Raw genomic sequence first — 25,983 nt, 5'->3', positions numbered from 1 at the left:
CTCTCGTATGTTGGAGTTCGCCGTTTGCTTAACAGTTCGTTTGGACCCCAAATGGTGAAAAATGTTTGACAGTTTCTGTCTTTTTTCCCGCTGGTTGTTAAGAAGCAGCGGACTGCTCTACGTGGCGGTGGCGACCCCTATCGGACGCTCGGGCTTTTACATGCCTATTTGAATGGGTAACCTACTTTCAGCCGTGAAAGGCGGAATGCTGTCATTCGCATCTTTAACAACACCCCCCCCAACTCATTACTGACAAGGGGGGCGTGTTTTAGTATACACATATATGAAAAAAAATATATTTTTTAACGTTTTAAACGCCTTTGACGATGGCGACCGAATTCACACAGGATGCGGTTCTGCAGTTTCTAATTGCAAGAGGAGGCAGGGTGAAGAACCGGGAGCTGATCGACCACTTCAGGTCGCGCTTCTCCAGCGCGTCCTTCCGTGAGACGCTGAAGCGCTTCGTGGACGCGCTCGCCGTCGTGCGCCTGGAGGACGGGGACAAATTCGTGTGCGTGCGGAGGAGGTTCCGCGGCCCCGTGATGCTGCTGCGCACCGACGGGCCGTTTAACCTGAACATGGCGGTCGGTTCGGGCGAGGATGCTGCGCTGGGAGAAGAAGGCGATGCAGGGGGAAAGTTGTCGGCCGTGACGTCATCTGACGACGCAATGATTGAAGGGAGAACAAAGGACACCGACTCTAGTCCTGCGCAACCTTCTCAGCCAGCTCAGCTCACTAACCCTGGACCTGCTGAACCTGCTGAATTAAGGAGGGGTGAAGATGCGAGTCCAGCTGGCGAGGACAGCACTTGTCCAAATCAGGACCTGGATGTGGTGGTGAAGGGAGAAGATCCTGAACATGCGTCCCAGATCGCCAGCCGCCGTCGGCCCTCCAAGGGTCCAGGGCGCGGCCTCCTGGCTTTGTCCGAGGGCGGAGAAAAGGACGGTGTGCAGGACAGCGGGAACGTCGCCGGTGAGGGTAACACCCCGAAGGGCAGCAGGAAGAGCTTCCTGGAGGCCATGATGAGCAGCTCGCCCCAGGTCCGCACCCTCGTCCACAGGACCTCGCAGGGCAACATGGCGCCGAGGGGCAAAGAGGGCGAGCCTGCGGCCTGCAGGGACGAAGACTGCGCGTCGGTGATGCTGGACCCGCTGGAGCACGAATGGATGCTGTGCGCGTCTGACGGCGAGTGGGAGAGCCTGCGGCGCCTCCTGGCCCGGGAGCCCAGCCTTGTCACCAAAAGGGACTTTGTCACTGGGTTCACCTGCCTTCACTGGGCGGCCAAGCAAGGCAAGCAGGAGCTTTTTGCCACGCTGGTCGGTTTCGCCAAAGAGCACGGCGTCCCGCTGAACGTCAACGCCCGCTCCGGCGCTGGGTACACGCCGTTGCATCTGGCCGCCATGCACAACCACGCGGAGGTGGTGAAGCTCCTGGTCGGAGCGTTCGAGGCTGACGTGGAGCTGCGGGACCACAGCGGCAGGAAGGCGTCGCAGTACCTGAGCCCCACTGCTGCCGGGGACATTAAGGACATCATCGGGGCCTGCGGGGACGCGGACGCAGAGGGCGCGGAGAGCGCCGGAGGGCGCTGGAGGTTGCCCAGAGTTCTTCACGCCAACCTGAACCCGCTGAGGCTGCTGAGCGCGCCGGACGACGGCGAGTGTGACGCCGGGGGAGGGCCGAGGCCTCGGTCCCTGTACAGGAAGTCCTCCATCGGACGGATCAAGCTGAACAGGGGCAGGTTCAAGACGCAGATCGTCCACAGCACGTCCTTTCGAGAATCCGAAGAAGGGGACGAGTCCCTCAAGAGCCCAGTCAAATCCAGACCCATGTCAAACCTTTTCGGATGAGCCTATTCTGTGACCTTTAACCTTTTCACTGACTTGGAAATGTTGAACTGACCACTAAGTCTGATCTTTGTAGCTGCTATAATGCAGCATTGGCAGATATTCAACCCTTTACTTACTTTGAACACATATTCTTATATTTCACCTTTTATACCTGTCGTGTCTATCCTTAAATGTTCACCTAACGTGGTGAATCGGATTCTTAAACATTTATGTCTCTGCAAGATACTTTATTTAGAATATTTTTTAATTAATGAGCACTTTTGTACCACGCCCTTCATAATCTTCTAACGACTTGTCACATTGCTGACTAAAGAATTACGCATCGAGAGGGTTTATTTATTAAGGCGAAATTAAATGTGTATTTTTCAGAAGAATCCAGACGGACCACGGCGCGGTGTTACCAGGGTAAACGAGGTGCAGTGAGGGAATCCAGATCAAATACCTCGATCGCTGTCACTGATATTGAACAGCAGTGTTTTACATCTGTTGTCCGCATTAATAATTCACATGCAACAGTTTACTAGTCTGACAGTCTGTACAGCTATATTATTTATTTGAGTATCAAATGAAAACGGATGCTTCCCATCTGGTAACTGAAAGCCATGAAACCGCCTGATTGGTGTAGCCCATGTGACACCGAAGGAAGTCGCGGTTTTGTGTGAGTCTGTTTTTCTTCAGGGAAAAAAAATTATTCATCTAAATTCGACATGATTTCGCTGTTGAGGCAGATCAGAACGATGTTAAATCTTTATTGAAGAATTTATATACAGAATTTATTTCTAAGTCTTAGGCACCAATAAAAAAAAACTTTTTTTCCTCTAAGTTGCAAGTAATTTTGTTAACGTAACAAAAAATAAAAGTTACCTGTCAAACGCTGATCAAATATTGATTTATTGATTTGCAGTAACATTTGCAAAAACATATTCATAATGACATGATGTAAACTGAGCTGCAATACAATATTGTTCTCATTCTGTGGACTTTTGCTTGTATGAGAGCAGTCGTTAGTTTACAGAGTTGGGAGAGACCGACACCCAGTTCTTCTAGCACCATCTTTAGATAGAAACACATTTTTTTACAAATCAATCTACATTACCATTTATGACATTTATCAGACGCCCATATCTGGAGGGACTTACAGTCAGTAGTTACAGGGACAGTCCCCCCCCTGGAGACACTCTGGGTTAAGTGTCTTGCTCAGGGACATGATGGTAGTAAGTGGAATTTGAACCTGGGTCTTCTGGTTCATAGGCGAGTGTGTTACCCACTAGGCCACTACCACCCTTGTTGTAATCTAAATTATTTCCGCATTCACTTTTCATGATTACACTTTTTGATTTTGCCATCGTTATTGTTGGGAGGATTTCTTCTGTTTTTTTTTAAAATGCAGTTTAGAAAGGCTGCATAATAATGATGCTTCCATGTAAATCAATAAGACGCAATCACATTCCTGATGAGAAATGGGAAGAAACCTCTCTGTGTGGAAAGCCATCAAATTCATATACAGCACAGAGAATTTTTCATTTTCTAACGTGAAATGTATTTGGAATCACAACATTCCTTCGGATGACTGTGAAGTAAGTCACGCCCCTCAGATGAGAATTTCATTTTGCCAGTGACCTACATAACAGCGCTAGTGGAATAATTCCTATTATGTAAACGCATCTGCTGCTTTCTGGGAAAATGTGCCAATATCTCTGTTGCCTCGGGTCGCACGCAGAACGGCACTTTTTTATTGCAACCATTCTGGCTATGTATGAAGAAAAGATATGAAGATATGTCATAATTAACAGTAACATTGGTCCAGTGTATGTAATGGTGTACAACGCCAAGCCACTGAAAATATGCGACGTTCTTCACAGGAGACATGTCCAGGAATCTCAGGTCTAAATGTGGGTAGTAGCCTAGTGGGCAACACACTTGACTAAGACCATGAACCAGAAGACCCAGGTTAAAATCCCTGAGAAAGACACTTAACCCTATGCTGCACCTGGGTTGCTCCTAAGTTGTCCCTGTCACTTCTGATTGTAAGACGCTCTGGATAAAGGCGTCTGATAAATGCTAAATATGTAAATCACCTCCTTCTGTGGAGGGGGAGTCCCTGCCCTGCATCTTTTGAACCCGCATCTGCATTCAGCAATAATGAAGAGTGGACGAGCACCTGCATGGCCTGCATTATCACAATCACTTTTACTGGCCGGCCAAAAAGGTGAGTGAACACAGACGAGGAATTTGATTCCAGTTTATGGTGAACAGTCAACAAATGTGTGTTTTTAGACAAAGGATTTATAATGATATTATAATGATTTCTAATGAAAGAGAAAAAGTTAAAGTGATTGTCATTGTGAAACACTGCAGCACAGCACACGGTGACACAACAAAATGTGTCCTCTGCTTTTAACCATCACCCTTGGTGAGTAGTGGGCAGCAATGACAGGCGCCCGGGGAGCAGTGTGTGGGGACGGTGCTTTGCTCAGTGGCACCTTGGCGGATCGGGGTTCGAACCTGCAACCTTCTGACTATGGGGTTGCTTCTTTAGCCACTAAGCCACGACTGCCCCACCATAGTTAAAGTGTATATTTAGTTTATGTGTGTGTGTGTGAATTTTTATTTTTATATATATACACACACACACACATTTATATGTATATTTGTATATATATGTATATAAGAACACTCAGCCGTATTTGAATCAGTAGTGGAAGTGTGTAACTTAGAAATAATGTACTAGTAATTAAATAATTAAATGTTCAAACATTAAATCAACTAAACCGTAATCATATAACCGGTAGGTGGCGAAATGACGCAGGGTTAAACAAACAATTGTCTGTAAATCATATAAACAACCAGCAGAAACAAAATGACTGCAATAAGCGCATAACAGAGCAACATAATTAAGCGCGATATTATTATTTCTGGGATTGTTTTCATTTTTAAGTATACAGCTCATTGCAAATGTAAAGTACTTCCGCTACTTATTACGTCACCTCTGTTAAACCGGAAGTGTTTCTCTATTCATTACGTTCTGCTCGGAATTAGCGTAGTTGCTAAGTTGACCGTCGTTACGTTACCGCCTTTAATTATGGTGCCGACGTAGCCGCTTCGACAGCCAGCGTAATAGAAGGTTGGTTTCGCTCACCGGCGCCTTTGCTGGAAGTTTTTTTTCGCTCTCCGGCGTTTTTGGTTTGTGACGCTAGGCTAGTACCGCAGGTTCCTCGTTTAGTTTCGCAGAGAAGCCGGCTGACCGAGTGCTGCTGCTTTTTATTTCTCCTTTTTTTATTATTCATGCCGGTGAAAGATGCTGATGCGCTGACCAGCAGCCACATTTCTTACTTCAGCTGCTCTGAAACTGTAATTTGGAACCTTGGCGGGGTCAGTTAGCCTGTTAGCTTCGCGGCACGGTTCCGTACACAAGTACAAAGCAGGTTGTTTTAAGCAGAGGAAATGTTTTTTTATTTCTCGTGTTATAATCAGCCGACGCCAGCTAAACGTTCTTCTTCTTCCTTTCTCAGGTCTCAGGTTTGCAGTCGTTGTCAAGATGACCACCATAGTACACGACACTACCGAGGCCGTGAAACTCTGCCCCGAGTACAACTTGTACCTGAAGCCCATCGCCAAGATGACGATCAGCGTTGCCCTCCCCCAGCTCAAGATGCCAGGCAAGTCAATCTCCAACTGGGAGGTCATGGAGAGGCTGAAGAGCATGATTCAGCCGGACCAGTTCTCCTCCCTGCGGATTTCCAAAAGCACCATGGACTTCATCCGCTTCGAAGGGGAGGTGGAGAACAAAAGCGTGGTCAAGAAGTTCATCTCCAAACTGGATGGGAAGAGCATCAAATTAAGCGGCTTCACTGACATCCTGAAGATACGAGCTGCGGAAAACAAGGCGGACTTCCCTACGCGCCACGACTGGGACGCGTTCTTCAGGGACGCCAAGGACATGAACGAAACTGTCCCGGGGGAGCGGCCTGACACCATTCATCTTGAGGGGCTGCCATGCAAGTGGTTTGCCCAGAAGGACTGCTGCCCAGACCGGCCCGCCGAAGCCGTTCTGTGGGCGGTGTTCGAGTCCTTCGGCAAGATCCGGAACGTGGACATCCCCATGCTGGATCCTTACAGGGAGGAGATGACCGACAAGAACTTCAACACCTTCACGTTTGGGGGACATCTGAATTTCGAGGGATACGTCCAGTACCAGGAATACTTTGGGTTTACTAAGGCCATGGATGCCTTACGAGGCATGAAGCTGATGCACAAGGGTGACGATGGCAAAGCGGTGGCATGTAATATCAAGGTTGGATGGCCTCAGAGATTTTTTAGCTATTATGGAATTAGCTAATTTTAATAATCATCTCGCCGTGGCTGCATTTCTAATCGCAGCAGGCACCAGGGATTAAAATGAAGGTAGATGTCCAAGACGATCGCGTTTATCAGACGCCCTTATCCATAGCGACTTACAATCAGTAGTTACAGGGACAGTCCCCTCTGGAGACGCTCAGAGTTAAGTGTCTTGCTCAGGGACACGATGGTAGTAAGTGAGGTTTGAACCTGGGACTTCTGGTCTTGTCTGTTGAGACTGCGTGGTAGTGGCCTAGTGGGTAACACACTCGCCTGTGAACCAGAAGACCCAGGTTCAAATCCCACTTACTACCATTGTGTCCCTGAGCAAGACACTTAACCCTAAATTGCTCCAGGGTGACTGTCCCTGTAACTACTGACTGTAAGTCGCTCCAGATAAGGACGACTGATAAACGCGGCAAATGTGAATGTTCTTCTGGCTCATAGGCACCATACCAGATGGAGTGTGTTTAAGTAAAGTAGCACCGTCACCTCGGGGATTCCAGCCAATTGGACTCGAGGCCATATTGTTGTTTTCAAAGTTCATTCTGCAAACTGTTGTAATCCAAGGTGAACAAAGGCCTCTGGTGAAAATGTGGTGTGAAGGGATGGGAAAAGGGGTTTATATCCATTATTCCAAACCCCCTCCCGCCTCTCCAAGCATAAACGTGTTCAAGAAAGCAAATCTAATGGATACTGTATTACACTGTATGTGTATTAGGGTGGGCGATCCTCCATGTTTTCTTTTGAATCTTCTCCCAGAATGATCAAAAAGGACTATTCAAAATGACTCCATGTTTAGTGCCATTTGAGGTACATGGCCACTGGTTGTTACTCATAAATGCAGATAAAAAGGAAGAACTATATTTGCTAAATTTAAATAACAATCTATTTTAAAAAAAAAAGTAGAATCATAAATATGAAATAAATATCATCCATCAGGATGGTGTCTGTAAAGGTAAAAAAGTAGTAAATCCATTTCAGTCATGAAAGAATAACCCGAGTTGTTCTGAATGTCACATCCTAAGGTCACCTTTGACACCACAAAACACCTGAGCGACTTGGCGCTGAAGAGAAGGCAGCAGGAACGGCTGAAGCTGCAGGAGCTGGAGAGACAGAGAGAAGAGCAGAAGCGGAGGGAAAAGGAAGAGGAGGAGCGGCGCCGGGAAGAAGAGAGGTATCCTGCTGCTCGCCTCCACTCACTGTCACATCCCATTACACCTGCTTCATCTGCAGCATGTTGCCCGGTTGTTTGGTTCTCACAATGCATCTCCAACCAGACTTTTATATTGCCCAACTTTTAAAAGTCCCCTATTATGAAATGTTTTTTTTTGGCTTTTATATCGGTCTTGTTGATCCCCTAATACTGTGCAGAATTACAGCCAATTTGATCCAGTCCCACAGTGAGATTTCCCAGGAAGCACCATTTCAGTGTCTGTAGCTTTAAATGCTAATGAGGAGGAGAGAGGCGGGACGAGGGGGAGAGCGGCCTTTAGAAGTTGAGGGAACATTCAACTACGTCATCAACACCGTTCACCAACCACAGTGTTTGGAGCAGACAGGAAGTTGTGTCTGCATTTTTCCAGAAAAAATACAAAATGAACCCACTGATGGAAATAAAACAATTTAATTTGTGCTTTGCACGTTCGGAAGCCATGATGGTCAATGGAGATAATGTTTTAGGGGAGGGGTGGGAAATTCTCTGCACGGAAAAAGCATGAGAAACGGGGCTGTCTGAGCGTCTGCTCTCTGAACAGTGAAGCAGAATGACCGAAACGCTACACCTATCGCCATTACTAGTCAGTGCAGGACCATAGACATGTTAAATAATCTCAGTCACATTTTCATGTCATGGGACCTTTTAAAGTTGTATTTAGGCTATTGTAAAACTAATGATGTCCTACATCAGACCTTGCCGTATAAAACTAAGAAATGACCGAATATGCCGACTGCCTGTTTGAATAACATTGATTGACAAGTGGGCTGATCCTGTAAAAGAGCTCAGTGAGGATTTTGATTGACTGACTGGCAGGAGACAGCGGGAACTGGAGGAGGAGGAAAAGGAGAGGCGGCGGGAGGAGAAAGTGCGGAAGCGCGAGCAGAAGCTGAAGGAGAGGGAGGAGAAGAGGAACCAGAAGAAGGTGAAGAAGCTGCAGGAGGAGGAGCAGAAGAAACTCCAGCTGAAAATCGCCCTGGAGGAGAGGAAACTGCTGCTGGCCCAGAGGAACCTGGAGTCCATTCAGCTGATCGCTGAGCTGCTGAGCAGGGCGAAGGTCAGACCGCCGCGACTCCTTCAGACGGGTTGGAGTGCAGACCCGACGCCACCAATCCATTTTGTGTCTGTGTTTTATTTTTTCCAGGCTCTGAAACAGCAGCAGGCAGAGACTGAAAGGGCGGAGCTCGCGCGGAAGCAGGAAGAGGAGCAGGTGCAGAAGCAGGAGCTGCAGGAGCGTCGGCAGCAGCAGGAGGCGGAGCTTCGGCGGGTGGAGGGGGAGAAGGCCCGCGCTCTGGAGCTGCAGAAGAAAGAGCGGGAGCTGAGGGACCGCCTGCTGACTAACATGCTGAAGAAGAGCGCGTCCGCCGACGGGGCGGAGGAGGGCGTGGTCCCCGCGCCGGGGGCCAGCGAGGACGTAGCTCAGGTTAATGGCGTGCACCGAACCAAAGGTGACCCTGCTCCTGATGTCAATCACGTCTGGCCGAAGGAGCCCGGTAACCGAGCGGGTGTCCAGAAGAAAGGAGACCGCGAGCGCAGGGGAACAGAAGAGAACAGCCATCTGCACACCCAGACGGGAAGGAGGCGGAGTCAAGGCCGGCACAGAACCTCTCCGAGACACAGCCATGGGAGGAGCAGGAGCTGCAGCGTCACCCCAGTAAGACGCAGCCGAGATCGCCGGAGGGGGTCCGGCCTCAGAAGGCGGAGCAACAGCCGCCGCCAAACCAGCAGCCGCGGGAGGAGCTACAGCACTCGGAGAAGCAGCGACAGTGGGCGGAGCAGCAGCGGCGGCGGCGATGGTTCCGGCCGAGGGCGGAGCAGGAGCGTCCACTCCCGCCCCAGACGCCGGGGCAAACACGACCACAGGCTGAGCCGCAGCAGAAGGTCGTCCTCTTCCAGTCGGGACAGGCGGGGCCACCGGCATAGAAGCCACTCCAGGGACAAGGACCACTCGAGAAGACATTAATCTTCTTCTTTAGGTTTTTTTTTCATTTTATTTGGTTTTTAGAACAAGGCTGAGAAGTTTCTTTCGATGACGTTTGACTGTAATGGCCGTGCAGGTTTCAGAGTTCAGAGTCTGCTGCTCCCCGTCGGCGGAGCAGCGGAGAAGTAATACCTCATCCGGCGTGTCGTCTAGGGAAAACTACGGTCTCTTAAAAATAGGAATCTAGCCGTTTTATTTGGATTTTCGTTTTTGCCAAGAAAGCAACGTTATTCATGTAGAACTGATTTTCTTCAAATAAATAACTTAATTTTTTAGAACTGTGATTTAAATACGTGATACATAAAACGCAAAATTCCTGTTCCTGTTCATTTAATGCCGAAGCACTGATCTTAAAACGAGTTTAGAAGCGGCATAATAAAGGGCGACAGGGAGAAATGAACATATGTAGAAAATTATGCAAAAAAAAAAGTTCTGGTTTAAAATACCCTATTAGACCAAATGCAATTAGCATTTGCCACTACATTTAATTCATCCATTTGGTTGTGACAGTGGTTGCCAGGACCAGTTTTAGAACCTGCTTCTAAATCACGCCCTTAAAAGTGAAAAATGACATAAAGCCAGACATAACGGGAACGTTTCACATATAAGGTTCTTATTTTGCAACATGGCTGCTATGCATGGCCCTTTAGAACAACAACTAACACAAGAAATACAAACTTGCGTTGGCCTTTCACAAGAATATGGAAACCTTTTGCGTTGTTTGGCACTATTCGCTAAATTGTTGAGATTGCTCCAAGACTGATTTTAATTCACATTTTAAGTTGTAGTTGGTGGTCTGCTGACCACCTTAGCAGGCCGTATATTTCCTTGGCTTTGGAAAAAGGACTCCTTTTCAGACCATGTTGCCTGTACTGTACAGTACTCAAACGTTTCAGGATCCCAATAAAACATGTTTGTCCATTTCATAATACCATGACACAGTTTCCGTGTCTTTACCTGCACTTTTTCATAGAAGGTTCATCTTCATGAATTCCTTGGTTCTAAACTAAAAACAACTTGTGTTCATGTCAATGTATTGAATATTAAAATGCTCTCTTTATTATCTCTTTGGAAAGGGAATGAGCTGGAACCTGCAGTAATGCGGACCGCTTGGAAATAAGACCCACGTGAAGGTTTTGGATCTGGTTTTAAATGAAAGAACAGCGCCTTTATGGTATTGTGTCACCAGAGGTCACTACTGCTTCTTCAGACGTGGTGCGGCTCACGTTTATGTTTGTGTAGTGACATCTCAGTCGGTGTTAAGGGGCTTTGTGTTGCCAGGATAATCCCGTTGTCATCGAGTTTTAATATGGCTGCGGCATCAACTCCCGCTTTGCCACATTCTGATCATTTGCACTTTGACCTCCTCCATCCTCCACTGCTTTTAAACGAACGACACAGTGTTCGTGATTTGCTCGGCCCATGAGTGTCAACCCCAAAAACGCTTGGTTCGTATGTTTAAGCCCCCACTCGTAATCTTGGTAATCTGATTACCGTCGCTGGTGGTGACGACTTATTAAAACTCCACTCTCTAAATCAGATCCGCGCTGCCCGTTACGAGCCGCATCTTGGCTGGGGGAAAACATGAGCATAAAGAAGGAGGAGGATCGTTCTTATCCTCGGAAAATTCTGGACTATATGGAAGGCTTCCTGGTGTCGAAGGTAAAATGGAGAGCGGCGTGCGCATCATACGCTCTCCTGGCTTTATAAAGCGGTCGTGTATGAGAAGTAGAGCTGAACTGCGATTGGTAATAGGAGTTTGCAGCCTCTTTCCATCATGCGCGTTGCTCTGTGTGTTATTTTTGCCATTGTATTGCTGCACAATATAGTGTCGTTCGGATAATAGTTGACCTGAATTAAGCCGATTGCGCAACTGCCCCGCTTTAATTCCTGCGGCAGACCCTGTTTGCGGCCTGTGAGCTGGGGGTGTTTGAGTGCCTGCACGACTCCGAGCGTCCCCTGTCCGCTGCAGAGGTAGCGCGGGCCCTGGGCACCAGCGAGGATGGCACCGAGCGCCTTCTCTCTGCATGCGCCGGCCTGGAGCTTCTGAGCGCCCAACGTGGAGATGAGGAAGGTCTCGCATACATGCTGATATATTCATGCAAATTGATTTTAGGTCTGGATATAAATTTTTAAGTGTGTGTATCCAGTTACGTTTAAAAATGAACCATCAGAAGTAATCTGCTCTGAAAACTTACACCATGTCATATAATTGAAGTATGTCTTTAGAGTTGTTAATTAACTGAAAATTTTTATCTAATTTGCATGATTGAATCACAATTAACATTTATTCTTAGGACTGCAGCTTGCTATAATGCATCTTAGAAAGCTAAGATGGGGAGTGACTGAGATCTAGATGTTGACAGTAAATAAAATGTATAATTCGATACAAAGGATGTAAACAAAAGACAGCCTTGTTAATGGTGTTCATTTTTTTTCTGAATTGCAGCGATTAATGCATTAACCCGAAGAGCCATACTCATTTTTAATTGGTGTAATCAAAAATCACAATGGGAACCACTACTTACTTTGACCAATCCGGAAGGAGCATGTGCTGGGTCAGCTCAAAAAAACTATTTAATTTACTCAAGACCACAAAAGACCACCATCACTTTACTCCACAATTTTTTTCCAGAAATAGTATGAACTTTGTGTACTAATATCGTAAGTGTAAGAACTCTGTTAATGAGCAGGCAGCGTTTGTTTCTGTACAGAGATGTGTGATGTGTGGAGACTCTGAACAAATGTAATCTCAGCCGTCGGGATAAAGTGGAGGATCTGCTGAGATTAAGATGCAATAGCATCAATAGCATGCAATAGCATTCATTTCCTGTATCTGTCTTGGCCGCCCTCTGAAGTTCTCTACAGGAACACAGAGATGTCCGACAGATACCTGACAAAGGCGAGTCCGCAGTCACTCTACCACTCCATCCAGTACAACTCCAAAACCATCTACTTATGCTGGCACTACCTGACCGATGCAGTCAGGTGAGGCCTTCTTAATGAAATTTTTTTTCAAACATGGAATGATGCAATGATAAGAAATGCTTATATAAGGTATTAATAATTTCATACCATTCCAACCATTCACTACCTGTGCCAACTAAAAAAAAATTTTCATATCTGGTAAAAAAAATCCTTGACATTCCACCGAAATGAAAATAAATGAAATTCTTTCTGAAGAGATGTTACTTTTTTCACCCACACTGATGTGAAGAGACACAATAGGAGAACAAAATGAACTTGTGCCGGGCTTTCCCCCTCCTTATCACAGGGAAGGCAGGAACCAGTACCAGAAGGCCTTTGGTGTGAGCTCCAAAGATCTTTTTGAGGCGCTCTACAGGTGAGCGTCCATTTCTTTTCTCCTCAGCGTGCCTCATGCAGGGCCTCATTAACATTCCCACGATGCATCTGCTCCCTCCGTGCATATGAAGCTGTCACATCTTGGCCATAATTGATTTCCTGGCACCCAACAGCTCTCTCTGAGATGACAGATAAGCACAGGTTTCTGTCCTCCGGCGCTATCTCACCAGTGTCCACTGATCTACAATCTGCTCAGATGGCTGCAGATGCTCCTGCCCTCCTCCACTCCTCTCCTTTCCCTCCCAGAAAGATCACTATTTATAGGTTAAGAGCAACTACGTGGTGGGTTTTCGAGGCTGTGGTGTGTGATGACCAAGCAGTTGGACTTTAATGGCTTTTTGATGGGGGTGGGTGTTGGCGTGTGGTGACCTTGCCATTCCTCACTGCGGGAGTGAGGCTCGGCTGAGAGATGCCATCAGAAGCTATTCATTCCAGCGCTGCATCTAGTGTCAGATGATAAATGCTGTAAATGTAATGATTTAAGGATGAAATAGTCATGACTTGAAATAGGACTCTTCATATTTCTCAAAATTGCTAATATGAGACACAATTCACAAGTTCTGTGCTTAGAGAAAGCAGGTTGGACAGATAAATTAAACTGAATATATAAATGTACATCTTAATCATTATTATTATTTTTCTCCTGTTTCTGTACTTTTTTTTTATCAATTATCATTCAAAATCCAGATAATTATCTTTATTAATGCAGTCATTACTTGATTCAAAGTTTAACTTTTGAAATTAAATGATCAAAACACCTTTGTTAATTTATTTTTAATTAATTGTTAATAATTTTATGGTAACACTTTGATTTACAAAATAAGATGTACCAAAATGTTGTACCATGAACTTCTATTGCTTACACATAGGGGTTGATACGTACATGTAACATGTGCACTGTAGATTACTGTATTTGTCATGTATACAGTCTTCAGCCTAAATGTATAACATTTTTTCTGTAAAATTAGCAGGTTTTCATTCTTCTTATATTGAGTAAGTGATGCATTTAAATTGTATTTTTGTCCCCAGAACTTGTCCCCATTTCATTCTTGGCGGTATAGAAGATCTATATTTGATGCATTGAGCACCGTTGGGTGCATTCACAGTGGCCCGGCTGCCCACGGGGGGATAGATTGTTTTTAAGAAAAAGGAAATAAACACATGAGTTACTGAGCTCCTCTGAAAACGCCCTCCAGCCCCGGGGCTCCGCGGAGCTGTCTGCTGCAGTATTCGTAACGCGAATCTTCTCCAAGGTTACTGCCAGGCTGCCATGAGCCGGTGACTAATGATTGGCTGCTGTGGGGCCGGCTGCCCTGGGACTTCTTTCAATATGAAAAGCTTGACATTTGGGTGCTTGAGTCGTGGAGGGAAATTGGATCAGGCTCAGGGTGACCGCGGGCCGCGAGAAGGGGCCGGCTGCCGCCCGGCCACATCGCGGCCTCCATCCGTTTAGCCCACATGCTCTGTTTGCTCTGCCCTGCAGGGATGACAGTATCAAGTAGCTCAGCTCGTGGCAGAAGCCTGTAGTGGTACAGCGGCTTCCTGGAGACATGAACAAGTAGAACTGTGCTAAGGAACTCCAGACTTTTCAATATAATAACAATAATAATACAAATGGGCAAACGCCGAAGTGCCCACTGAGATCACTCGCGCTCTGATCAACCTTGCAAATTTTTTCTCTGCCTAAGCTGTAGCTGTGCTCTGTCGATAAGTTAATGCATTTCTTCCAGGTCCGAAGCGGAGATGGTTAAGTTCATGCAGCTCATGAACTCTGTTTGGAACATCTGTGGCAGAGACGTGGTCACGGCATTCGATCTGTCCTCCTTCCGGACCATCTACGACCTTGGAGGTAGGCAGCACGTCTGGTACTACGAAGAGCCCGAAATCGTGGCTCCAAAAATTCATATTTCATATAGGGACAGTGGTGGTTTAGCGGTTAAGGAAGCGACCCTGTGAATAAAAAGATTGTATTCATAGTTGGGGTCCTAGTGAACCAGAATTGATCACTTCATTGATGGTAACATGGAAGCACGTTGTAAGTCGCTCTGGATAAGGCCGTCTGCCAAATGCCTTAAATGTAATCAGAAGGTTGCCGGTTTGAATCCCGAGCAAAGCATCGTCCCCACACACTGCACATTTTGTTGTGTCACCGTGTGCTGTGCTGCAGTATTTCGCAATGACAATCACTTCACTTTCCATTCATATTTCACAGCCACAAAAAAAAATCTACAAATATCTACATGGGCAGCATGGTCCGTTCTACAGAGAGATTGGACGTGGTGTTTGCTTATTGGTCATTGACCAGATGTGTTGAGTTACAGCCAATGAGAGCCTATGTCATCCCTGAGGCTCTGAGGTTGAAGGTGGGCCGTTGTGTCCAGTTGGAAGGCCGTCAATGCTGGAGCTGTGGTTATTTAGCTGATGGTGTAAACCACAGGAACGTTCACTTCACATTTACAGCTTTTGTTTCCACGCAAAAGCATATTTTCAGCCTTGTGATAATTGAATAATTAACCTTTAACCTCTTGTTGGGTGTTTTTGACCGAAGGAATCTAGTCCCACTTGAGCTGGACGCACTTGGAAGGAAGTAGACGGTTTGGCTCTCCGTCCCCGCGAGTCGCGGTTTGGTCAGGCGGGTGATGTGTGCCGCAGTGTTCTGCTGCCCTGTGGAAGGGCACTGCAGTCGGCCACAGCCGGCGGGTGGCATCTCCTCCCCTGCCAGGTCTGATCCCTGGCAGCATGGACAACAAACATGCTCAGGCACTTTTTCTTTTTTTTTCTTTTTTTTTGTAATAGCGGAAAGGGCCGGCGGCGCGTAACGGGCAGATTGATCTCATTATTTTGAGGTTGTGAGTGCAGCCACCGCTTAGGCTGAAATGGCTGAGGGGGCTGTATCGTGGCCAGGTGAAAGTAAATGGCTGCGGTGCGCTATGAGCTGCCGGTGTGACCTCTCTAATGTCACTCTTCACCTTGAATAAATTGCCATGACAATAAAGTACAGGCACGTCCAAATATTGAAACCCCATAATCCAATTAGATCTCAGGACCCAGGCGGACCATGCAAAGGCTTTTACCGACACCGAGAAGGTATAAGCATGCAGCCGTCCTGTCTGAAGTGTGTGTGTGTGTGTGCGTGTGTGGTCGCCTCAGCCACCAGGGGGCGCTTTGGGGACACAGTGGAGATCTGCAGGCTCAGAGCTCCTGCTGGGTCTGAGAACCCTGCTGAGGAAGACCCCTGACCGGCTCTGCCAGCTCACAGCTGGGCTGTGCTGTAATGTAATGCCCACCAGAACAGAGGAAAACATTTTTCCCTCTCTCACGCTGCAGAGGCAGGACTCAGAGTAGAGAGAGAGCGAAAAGACGTGGTTTGAAACATTGAGCTGATGTTTGTTTTTATCCACCGTTGGTTCATTTATTGGCTATTCTATTCATTAATGTGTCTGTTGATGAGTTACACTTCGATAGATTTTTCTAAATTGATTTATTATTTTATTATAACTGGACATTATGTGTGAGCCGACCCATACACCCATCCAGTTTCTAAACCCTACTTATCTGGTTTAAAATCGATCAGACAGCAGCGGACCTGTTTCTTGGAGGAAGATACTTGGTGTGTAAATATTTCTGTCCCCTAGAACGTGATCTTTGGATCTTTGTATAAGCATTGTTTAATATGGGAGGAACCTGATTATTTACTTCCTCATTCTGGACAATTTAAGGCCACGCCCAGCAGTGCCTCATCATTAGAGAACGTGTTTCTGGCATGTTTTATCTATTCATTTTTTAAATCCTGAGGATGCCTTTGACCTTACAGCTACGTACAAGGCCCACTTGGTGCCAGTTCAGAAGTGCATTTAGACGCCTGCCACCCTGCCAAAGAGAAAAAAGACTGTTGAGTTCCTTCCCGGTCCCAGTGGGGTGAGTGATGTGCTTAGGTCTGCCCGGGGGAGCTGCTATATGAAATTGTGGGCCTGTTTCACAGACCAGCTCGGGGGCTTCCATGAGCAGAGGTGGTGCAGCGGTATCTATTCACCCCGACCCCCCCCCCCCCCCCCCCCCTCCTTGTCTTCTTTCATCTGCGCCCCCAGGAGATTCTGATAAACTGACAAGCCAGACTGAAGAAATCAGAGGGGATTATGGGCCGGCGCAGCAGATTCCCTTGCACGCAGATCTGTCAGTGCGTCTCTGGGCCTGGCATGAACGTTCTCTTTCATTATTCAGCAAACAAGGCTGCTGTCGCTTCTAATCGCCTTCGATTGCAAGGCTTTTATTCCATGGAAGCCTGTTGAACGTTGTCACCTCAGAACATCTGAGCAGCGGCCCGCCCTCAGATGACTGCAGCAGGCGCTCGGCTCAGACGCGAAAGGCCCAGAGAAAGGGGCAGGAGGGACCTTGCAATGTGCTGCCGTCAACCTGCAGAGGACCAATCAGCGCGTGACGTGCCACCGGGATGGCAGCGACGGGAGCGAAGAGTCACGCGGCTGATTTGTAGAGGCCTCTGTGTGTGAGGACGAGAGAGATTGAGAATATGAAGGGAGCAGCGATCACTTCGAATCCACCCCCTCCCCCATGTGTGGTATCCCTGCTGAATACTGAGCCAAATACCTTCAGTGAGGAGCAACTTCCTGCCACGAGCACTCAATCACCGCGGCAGGCGGCATTTAGAGTTATGGATGGTGACGAGCGATGCTTATTTGCTGCTCCCATAGTCACATGTTTCCCAACTCTGACAAATGCCCCTGTTGGTGATAGCATCATATTTAAACCGTGACTGACGGGTAGATTCGATAGTGCTTATTTTTCTTCCTGCTCTGTACGCCAAGTAAATGTAAAATAACAATTCTCTTCAAATGAATAGTCTTGCAAAGTAATAATCAGAAGTAAGAAAGGTTTGGATCAGAAGGCCACAAGATGCTGCCCTGGGTCGGTGCCTCTTACACAGGGGTGTCAGTGACCTTCACAACTACCAAACGGGCAGCTAGATCGGCGGTGCTTTACTTCCGACCTTCTGATGGGCGAACGCCCCCTATACCATATATTCTTTTTTTACGCAGCGCAGGGAAACTATCACAGAATAAAATTTAACTTACTAAACATAATAGTAATTTGTTGCATTGGTAACCCGTAAAAGTGGCAGCAGGTTGATGAAGTAAGAATTTGCAGTCGATTGGATCACAACTCCAACGTCACTCAACATTCTCCGAACAGTTAATGTCACTGACATTATTAATATTAATAGAAGTGCGACTAACAGGGTTGCACATCTGGGGTTTTTTCCTTATTTCCCCCCGTTTTAGATCAAAGGTTATCTGCGTCAGAATTTTTGGCTGCAATAACATGCCGCAACACCTCCAACTGTCACTCAATCTGACAAAAAGATGTTTATTTTTTATCTGACCAAATAGCAACGCAATTAGCCACTTATACGGATGCAGCGTTATAAACGGTCACTGATACAGAGTAATAATTCTAAAACAAATTTCACAAAATACTTGTAAATTATGCTTACCTCACGTATTTGAATGTGACATTTTGTTCTGAACAACACACAGATAATAACCAAAATAAAATAGCAAAAATGACAGGAAAACAATAACTAGCCTAGCCGATTAACTAGCTAGCTTAGCTTAGTCCTGGTAAGGTCTTCTCTCACAACTGGGTGTGAAGGGACACACTTCCTGGTTGGGTCATGTGACGGAACATAAAACAGGATGAACGTAATGCAAGAGAACAGAAGTTGTCTTTATTTATTACACTTAACTGTCATGAATGAGCTCTTATTAGACCTCCATTCTAAGGTGCCACTGAGCAAGGCACCGTCCCGACACACTGGTCCCCGGGCGCCTGTCATGGCTGCCCACTGCTCACCAAGGGTGATGGTTAAAAGCAGAGGACACATTTCGTTGTGTCGCAGTGTGCTGTGCTGCAGTGTTTCACAATGACAATCAGCTTTGGATCTGAAACGACCAGATGAATAGTTTTCCATGTCGACTTTCGATGGTTTTACCTTTTTAAGGCGCGAGCAATTGTCTTGGGGTGAAGCGTGCTTTACTGTTGCCTCTGCTTCCTTTGCAGGCTGCAGTGGTGCATTAGCTAGGCAGTGCACGATGGCGTATCCTGAATGCACCGTGACCATCTTTGACCTTCCCAAGGTGGTGCAGACAGCGAGGGAGCACTTCCTCTCCATCGAGGACAAGCGAATTTTGTTCCATGAAGGTGCGCATGCATCAACTCATCCGGGGACACAGAAGAAGGGGCGTGGGCGCGGCCGAGAAAAATCAATACCTTGTGGCGGGAGGAAGAGCTTTTCTGTACACGGGTGATTTGTCACAGAGCTGAAGCTGCAGTCGGGGCCTTCAGCAGCACAGAAATGAGTTTCTGCACGAGGGACCCTGGCCTAGTGGCGTTCCACAGCGCCCATTTCCTCTTTAATACACGCTGCCGCCGTTCGGTTCGTCACTCACCAGGACGTATTAATTAACGGCAATTAGCGAGTTGCCCTTTCGTTTATGTGGCAGATCCAGCTCGCGTCCAGCAGCACGGGGCCCGGGCTGCACGAGCCTTGAAGGAGCTTCTGAGAGAGCTGGGCTCATGCCACACACAGACATGTCGGATTATGTAGGTCGGCACTGAAGTGCGCTACGAGGCCACCAGGAGGCCAGGCCAGGACATGAGGCTCACTCTTCACTCCCACCCCACAGGACGGGTCAAGGTTGCGTGGTACGGCAGCCTGCTGCCAAGTGTCCGTAATGACCTGACCGACCGCGGCAATTAGTATAAAAATGGGCCGGAGTGGCGCGTGGCCTGCAGTGACTGGCGTGAAGAGGACCAAACGCGACTGAGCCGTTGTTTTCCCGTGGACGGGTTGATGGAGTGGCATTTTGGTCACGTGCAGAGGAGAACAATTAAAGTGATTTATGCCTCGCGACTGTTGTCATGGCCACGTAACAGAGATTGTGGCTCGTATTTCCTAATTGTATCATTTCCCCCCTGCTCGTGCCATCGCTCATGGAGCTGAAGAGGATTTTGAGCGATTGGGGATGGGAGTGTTGCTGAATGCAATTACGCACGTGGGCTGGAGGTCGCTGGCTCTTCTGACGCATGTGTTCCTGCTGCAGGCGACTTTTTCGAGGATGAGCTGCCCGAAGCAGACCTCTACATCCTGGCCAGGATCCTTCACGACTGGACTGACGAGCGCAACGTGGAGCTGCTGACCAAAGTCTACCGGTCCTGCAGGGCAGGTAGAGACTTCAGTGCAATAATATGAATCAATAATCACAGATGGGTGCCACATTAAAGTATGAAGCTGTTAGACCAAAGCCTACATTTGTGATTGTAAAAGATTTTGCTCAAATAAGTGTCAGATCACAATCTTATGAGTTGCTGTGACCCTTTCTTCAAATGAGGTCATTTGGTCCAAAACCATTTACTCTTTAATGGGCACTATTTTCAAACTCTCACTAAGTGCAGCATTATGTGCCAAAATGTGGGGGATTAAAGATTGTGTTTCTATTTATTAATGTAAATCCCGAGGACTCATTTTACCTAACGCTAGCGAACAAACTTTCATCTTCCCAACAGTAACTCTAAAATTGTTCAGGAAGGGATTGTCCAAAAATTTAAAGCACGAACATAATGGTTAAAAAGTCAAAGTGACAATAATTTAATCGAGAAAAAGTGTTGATATGTAGAGATGGTGCTAGAAGAGCTAGGTGTCGGTCTCTCACAACTCTGTAAACTAATGACTGATCTCCTACAAGCAAAAGTCTACAGATGGAGAACAATACTGTATTGCATCTCAGAGAACAACTCTTTTCTCTTTTTCTCTATATACATATATACATTTCTCTATATGCATGTATATACATATATATATATATGCGATTATATATCCTGACTAATGTTTTCAAGTCACATTCAGTTTAACAGCAATATGACCATTTGATGTAACAAGGTGATGTGTATATATAGTTTGCATATAATGTATATTTCTGTGTGTATTATATTGCTCAGCCCAGTGTTAGTGTCATAAGAGCAACATACCATAGTTCCTGCAATTTATAACAAAAGAACTGCATGAATATTTTCACTGTGCTGCAAGCAGAGAAGGTTAAAAACCCTTTAACACGACAACATTACCAAACCCCCTTTAAAACCCCAACAATCAACAGCTCCCCTGCAGCAAGGCCGTAAAAAACAACACGCGTCAACATGGCTCCTGATCCCCGTGCCACTCAGCACTCTTTACCCACATCACGTAGCGAGCCTGATTCATGATTCCTAATAACACAATTCTGCCGTGGGTAGCCCTCCAGAACCCCTTACTAATTTGTTTCATTTAAAATCTCTCTCTGGGATGATAATGAAATCTTTAGCTAGACAAACCCAAGCTGGAGACAGAGACGCGTCTAAATGTCCAGAGTAGCTGGGGCTGTACATGCGCTGACGAATCGTTGTTGAAATGTTTTGTTTGGGAGCGGCCCTGGCCTGCAGCATGAGAAACTGAGTTAGTGTCTGGGGGTACTTGCCCTCGCTGGGGGGGACTTGGCTTTTTTTTATTTTGCTCTGGACATGCAAATGTCAACAAAACGCTTCTCACAAAGAAGCCCCTAAGCTGCTCTTCTCAAAGATAGAAAGAACATGAAAATCTGTCAGCTTCAGAAATCTCAGCAGGTGCCAGGAGCGTTCTCAGATTTTTACACCGCGCTCGACTGAACCACAATAAAAACAAAACAAGCCAATTACAGATGGACATTCATCACGAGAACAAGCGTGTTTTTTTTACACTAGTATATTAAGTTTTAAAATTGATAAGCTGAGCCACATTGTAATTTGTGGTGGAATATTTGACATTTGATTAGGACAGTTAGGGGTGTACTCACTTTTGCTTCCAGCAGTTAAGACATTCATTGTTGTGTGGATTTTGAGGGGACATCAAAATATATATAGTGCATTTGCAAAGTATTCACAGTGCATTACTTTTTCTATATTTTGTGATGTTACAGCCTTATTCCAAAATGCATCAAATGCATTTTTTTTTGCACATAATTTTACACACAAGACCCAATAGTGACAAAGTGGGGAAAAAAAGTTTACTTTAGTTTCTGGCAAATTTATACAAAATAAAAAAACGTATGTAATGTATTCACAGCCTTTGTTCAATACCTTGTCGATGTCCTTCAAGTCTGGGCTCTGGCTGGGCAACTCAAGTACATTCACAGAGTTGTCCTGAAGCCACTCATTTTGAGATCTTGGCTGTGTGTTTTCTGGTCTTTGTCCTGCTGAAAGGTGAACTGTCGCCCAAGTCTGAGTTCAGGATTGCACTGGAGCAGGACATGTGTCCTCTGCTTTTAACCCAACAGTGGGCAGCCATGACCTGGGGAGCAGTGTGTGGGGACGGTACTTTGCTCAGTGGCACCTCAGTGGCTTATACATCACAAAACAGACAATTTTGTTGCTCATAGTCTTTTAGGTGCCTTTTGGCAAAGGTTGCCACATGCCTTTTGCTAAGGAGTGGCTTCAATCTGGCCACTCTACCATACAGGCCTGATTGGTGGATTGCTGCAGAGATGATGGTCCTTCTAGAAGGTTCTCCTCTGTCACCTCCCTGGCTAAGGCCCTTCTCCCATGGTCACTCAGTTTAGGTGTCTGGCCATCTCTAGGAAGAGTCCTGGTGGTTTTGAAGTTCTTCCACTTATGGATGACGGAGGCTACTGTGCTCATTGGGACCTTGAAGGCAGCAGGAATGTTTCTGTAACCTACCCCAGATTTGTGCCTCAAGACAATCATGTGTCTGAGGATTGTCTCAAAAACCTGTCTGGAATTGTCTCTGAGAGGATTCCAGACAGGCGTGTGCCTTTGCAAATCATGTAAAATTAAGTGTTTTCACCACAGGTGGACTCCAGTTAAGCTGCAGAATCATCTCAAGGATGATCAGGGGAGATCAGAAAAGGCTGTGAATACTTGTGTACATGTGATTTCTGAGTTTTTTAATCAATTTGGAAACGCATCAAGCAAACTTTTTTCATTTTGTTATTATGGGAGGTTGTGTGTAGAATTCTGAGGAAAAATGTAATCAATTTTCGAATAAGGCTGTAACGTAACAAAATGTGGAAAAAGTGATTCGCTGTGAAAGCTGTACACTCACCACTTATCTTTGGTGTTTTCCCAAGTCAAGATATAATAAATCTTTTACAAAATTGTGAGGTGTGTGTGTGTATACATAAATATAAATAGAGAGAGAGGTTATCAGATGGAAATAAATTGAAAAAACATTTAAACTGTCACTCTCAGCAGTGAAGGTGTGTTGAAATGTCTTGTCATATAAGGTAGCACTGATTGTAGTGCTGATTGTTAACCTGCAAATGGATTGGAGGTGAATTTTGATTTTTGCAAACAAATGCTGTTGTTCCACATAATATAAAACTGAAGTCTTACTAAATGAACCGGACAAGCATATTATTTCATGCATCTGGTTTAAATGCTCATGTTTCAAAGTGCATGATGCAAATGTCTACGATCTTGGGGCAGTGAAAGTGCTTGTCGTTGTGAGACACTGCAGCACAGCACACAGTGACACAATGAAATGTGTCCTCTGCTTTTAACCATCTCCCTTGGTGAGCAGTGGGCAGCCATGACAGGCGCCCGGGGATAAATTAATTAAACTTCTCTGCAACACAATGGATTGGCTGCTTTAACTCTGTTGTTCACGTTTTCTAATGAAAACAAATTTAATATAGGAGAAATGGCTATTTAACTTGAAAACAGCTTTTACAGATGGAAAACAAGAATATTACACCCACTATTGCGATGTTGTTTTTTTTTTAATCATCGTCATGCAGAATTTTGTGGCCCACAGTCCTTCATGGTGCATTTGCATTTCATCTTCTGGGCGAAGCTGTAACAGTGATACGTGAGGCTGAACTAATAACTGTGCCCTGCGCGACTCTCTATCTCTATCGTTACGGTGAGAGTAATTACCACGGTGATAAGGAATCCTCACATCTGCACCGCATGGCTCTCGCTCTCATGTCTACTGGGCTGGATGTACTGGGCGCCCCGTCTGGCGAGGTTGGATGCGACCAGGGTGCCTGGATCGGAGTGGCACACCGGCTTCCCCCGGGAGACGACGGGCTCATTCATCTCTGAGATTGAGTCCTGGTGCTGCAGCTGGTCCCGCAGCTGCTCCTTTCTCTCCCGCTGATTAACTGGTAGCAACCTGAACACACACTCTCTCACTGCAGTGCTATGTAAATACACAGCCGCCAAGCCCCCACATGCCACCGTAATCTGCGGGATGTGAAACTGATCCGTGCCATTTGTCATTTCGAATTAACACCAGCCCCCGACCTTCCCAGCCCACCGTGTTTTATCTCCTTCACTGCGCGAATGAAACATTAATGGACTGTTATCTGCACGTTCAGGTGGCGCGGTGCTGGTGGTGGAGGCCCTCCTGAGCGAGGACGACAGCGGGCCGCTCACGGCCCAGCTCTACTCCCTCAACATGCTGGTGCAGACGGAGGGGAAGGAGCGGCGGGCCTCGGAGTACAGGCGCCTCCTCGCCGCCGCCGGCTTCTCCCACATCCAGGTCCAGAGGACGGGCAAGATCTACGATGCCGTTCTAGCCAGGAAGCAGTAGTGGTTCTGAGGGCGGGGCCACAGGGCTGAAATCTGATTGAAATCTGTAGTCACTCATCTGTCCTTTGTCCAAGAGCAATTAGATGGAGATTTTACTATTGTAAGCTTTTTCAAATTATTATTTTTTTGTGTGTCAACATGGTGTGACTGGTGAATGATTAAACCTCACCAAAGCCAGGGATTGTGTGCACAATTGTGGCCCCGTGGTGGCCCCTTACATCCTAGAACCGCCATTGCCATTAAGTTCCTTTCACCTTTTTAACTCCTGAAGTAGCATGTCATTTAAATTCCTTCTTTATCTCAACCTCAATAAAGAAAATCTGTTCTTGGCTTATGTCTCTTTTTGCCATTCTGAGCTTGCTTAACCTGATTAGCATGAGAAAAAGGCACTGCAATGTTCCGCAGACCGGAACGTTCTGCATGGGAAGGTAATGATGTCATACTGCTTGTGGCCTTAGCTATGACTCTAAACTGGCGTCGCACAGATCACTGGGCATGGACCAAACATTTTGTGAAGACCTCCTGGGGCTGATCGATACGTCTTAAAATGTCAGAGAATGGAGGATCACAACAAATCAATACAAAGTGATGCTGAGCGATTGCCTTGATTGGATGGTGACGGCCGACAAACCTAGACCACTGTAACGAAAGTCGGAGTAATGAAGCCAAATTATTGTCCACATAAAACAAACAGCAGCAGCCAAGCAACACAAAGCCATTCAAGTACGTTACATAATATTCATGTTCACTCTGCAGACAGAGATCTGCACAACTGGGCCACAGACAATTTACACGAACTATCGATTGTCATTCACTTTTATTTTGCCTCCTGACTACAGCGATGCCACAATCACCACTTTGCTTGTGGAATTTCCCAGTCTCGCCTGACACCAATGGCTTTATTTTAAAGTTGTGGTTTTTTAGTATTATTTAATTGTTACTTTCATACTGCCTTTCTAGATATGTGCATTGTGGGGCTTGTTTCATATTAAAACTGAACTCTGATATCAAATCTGTTCACCTGTCCAAATTATTTTAGTAGAATTCAGAAAACCCAATCTGCCAACGCAAGTGTCACAGAATGATCGATGAGTATGAAAATCACCAACTCTCCGCTCAACACTGATTGGAGATTTGGGCGAGACGTCTTACACAACATTGCGGCCATATGCTTATTGCGTCAAATCATCAAATAAGGGACAATCTTTTGGAATAATATTGTCTGTGCCCGCAGCATGGGTATGGAGCTCTTCCTGTGGTTTCTAATGTCGCAGCCAAAGCATTTGTTTCTGCATTTGCGTTTCACTTGTCTTTCTGAATATAAAGATATTTTCCCCATCATTGATAAAAGCAGAGCCATTCCTACAGAAAAGAATGGCTCAATAATTAAATGATTATTTTGTAATGTTTGCAATGAATTGTTGAAACTGCACGAGGGTTAATAATCAGACGGATGAACCAGTGTGGGAATATATGCCGAATTTGTGTGTTATAATCTGCATAAATGACTGTGGCTGATCTTAAATTCTTAGTGGCCCAGCTGAATATTATTTGCATTCAGACAAGTGCGCAGTGAAGCCTGCTGGCCTGTGGGGAAGCTG

The 25,983-nt window shown here is 46.1% G+C and overlaps 3 protein-coding genes across 3 annotated transcripts; all 3 read left to right on the top strand.

The window, feature by feature from the left end:
* Positions 1 to 161: 161 nt before the first annotated feature.
* sowahca (sosondowah ankyrin repeat domain family Ca) lies at positions 162 to 2,669 on the top strand. The gene has a single exon (XM_028990668.1). The coding sequence runs from the start codon at positions 327 to 329 to the stop codon at positions 1,845 to 1,847; it is 1,521 nt and encodes a 506-aa protein (XP_028846501.1). The 5' UTR covers positions 162 to 326; the 3' UTR covers positions 1,848 to 2,669.
* Positions 2,670 to 4,834: 2,165 nt separating this feature from the next.
* akap17a (A kinase (PRKA) anchor protein 17A) lies at positions 4,835 to 10,319 on the top strand. Its single transcript, XM_028990667.1, has 5 exons — positions 4,835 to 4,971; positions 5,360 to 6,141; positions 7,214 to 7,362; positions 8,218 to 8,458; positions 8,546 to 10,319. Exons 2-5 carry the CDS (start codon positions 5,386 to 5,388, stop codon positions 9,362 to 9,364), a joined length of 1,965 nt encoding a protein of 654 aa, XP_028846500.1. The 5' UTR covers positions 4,835 to 4,971; positions 5,360 to 5,385; the 3' UTR covers positions 9,365 to 10,319.
* A 542-nt stretch (positions 10,320 to 10,861) lies between these two features.
* Positions 10,862 to 25,394, top strand: asmt (acetylserotonin O-methyltransferase). The gene is made up of 8 exons (XM_028991920.1): positions 10,862 to 11,044; positions 11,282 to 11,456; positions 12,241 to 12,370; positions 12,657 to 12,725; positions 14,476 to 14,594; positions 18,821 to 18,961; positions 19,864 to 19,986; positions 24,169 to 25,394. Exons 1-8 carry the CDS (start codon positions 10,967 to 10,969, stop codon positions 24,381 to 24,383), a joined length of 1,050 nt encoding a protein of 349 aa, XP_028847753.1. The 5' UTR covers positions 10,862 to 10,966; the 3' UTR covers positions 24,384 to 25,394.
* The last annotated feature ends 589 nt before the right edge of the window (positions 25,395 to 25,983 follow it).

Source organism: Denticeps clupeoides, chromosome 9, assembly GCF_900700375.1.
Source record: "Denticeps clupeoides chromosome 9, fDenClu1.1, whole genome shotgun sequence".
Taxonomy (NCBI): domain Eukaryota; kingdom Metazoa; phylum Chordata; class Actinopteri; order Clupeiformes; family Denticipitidae; genus Denticeps; species Denticeps clupeoides.
Note: the sequence above shows the minus strand (reverse complement) of the source record. Positions and strands in the feature narration are given on the sequence as shown.

Excerpts from the sequence above, each read along its gene's own strand:
- asmt (XM_028991920.1), top strand. The coding sequence starts at position 10,967 with ATGAGCATAAAGAAGGAGGAGGATCGTTCTTATCCTCGGAAAATTCTG. Across the intron at positions 11,045-11,281 it reads AAGGCTTCCTGGTGTCGAAG|ACCCTGTTTGCGGCCTGTGA; the intron begins GTAAAATGGAGA and ends TTCCTGCGGCAG. Across the intron at positions 18,962-19,863 it reads GCGAATTTTGTTCCATGAAG|GCGACTTTTTCGAGGATGAG; the intron begins GTGCGCATGCAT and ends TTCCTGCTGCAG.
- sowahca (XM_028990668.1), top strand. The coding sequence starts at position 327 with ATGGCGACCGAATTCACACAGGATGCGGTTCTGCAGTTTCTAATTGCA.
- akap17a (XM_028990667.1), top strand. The coding sequence starts at position 5,386 with ATGACCACCATAGTACACGACACTACCGAGGCCGTGAAACTCTGCCCC. Across the intron at positions 7,363-8,217 it reads CGGCGCCGGGAAGAAGAGAG|GAGACAGCGGGAACTGGAGG; the intron begins GTATCCTGCTGC and ends ACTGACTGGCAG. Across the intron at positions 8,459-8,545 it reads AGCTGCTGAGCAGGGCGAAG|GCTCTGAAACAGCAGCAGGC; the intron begins GTCAGACCGCCG and ends TATTTTTTCCAG.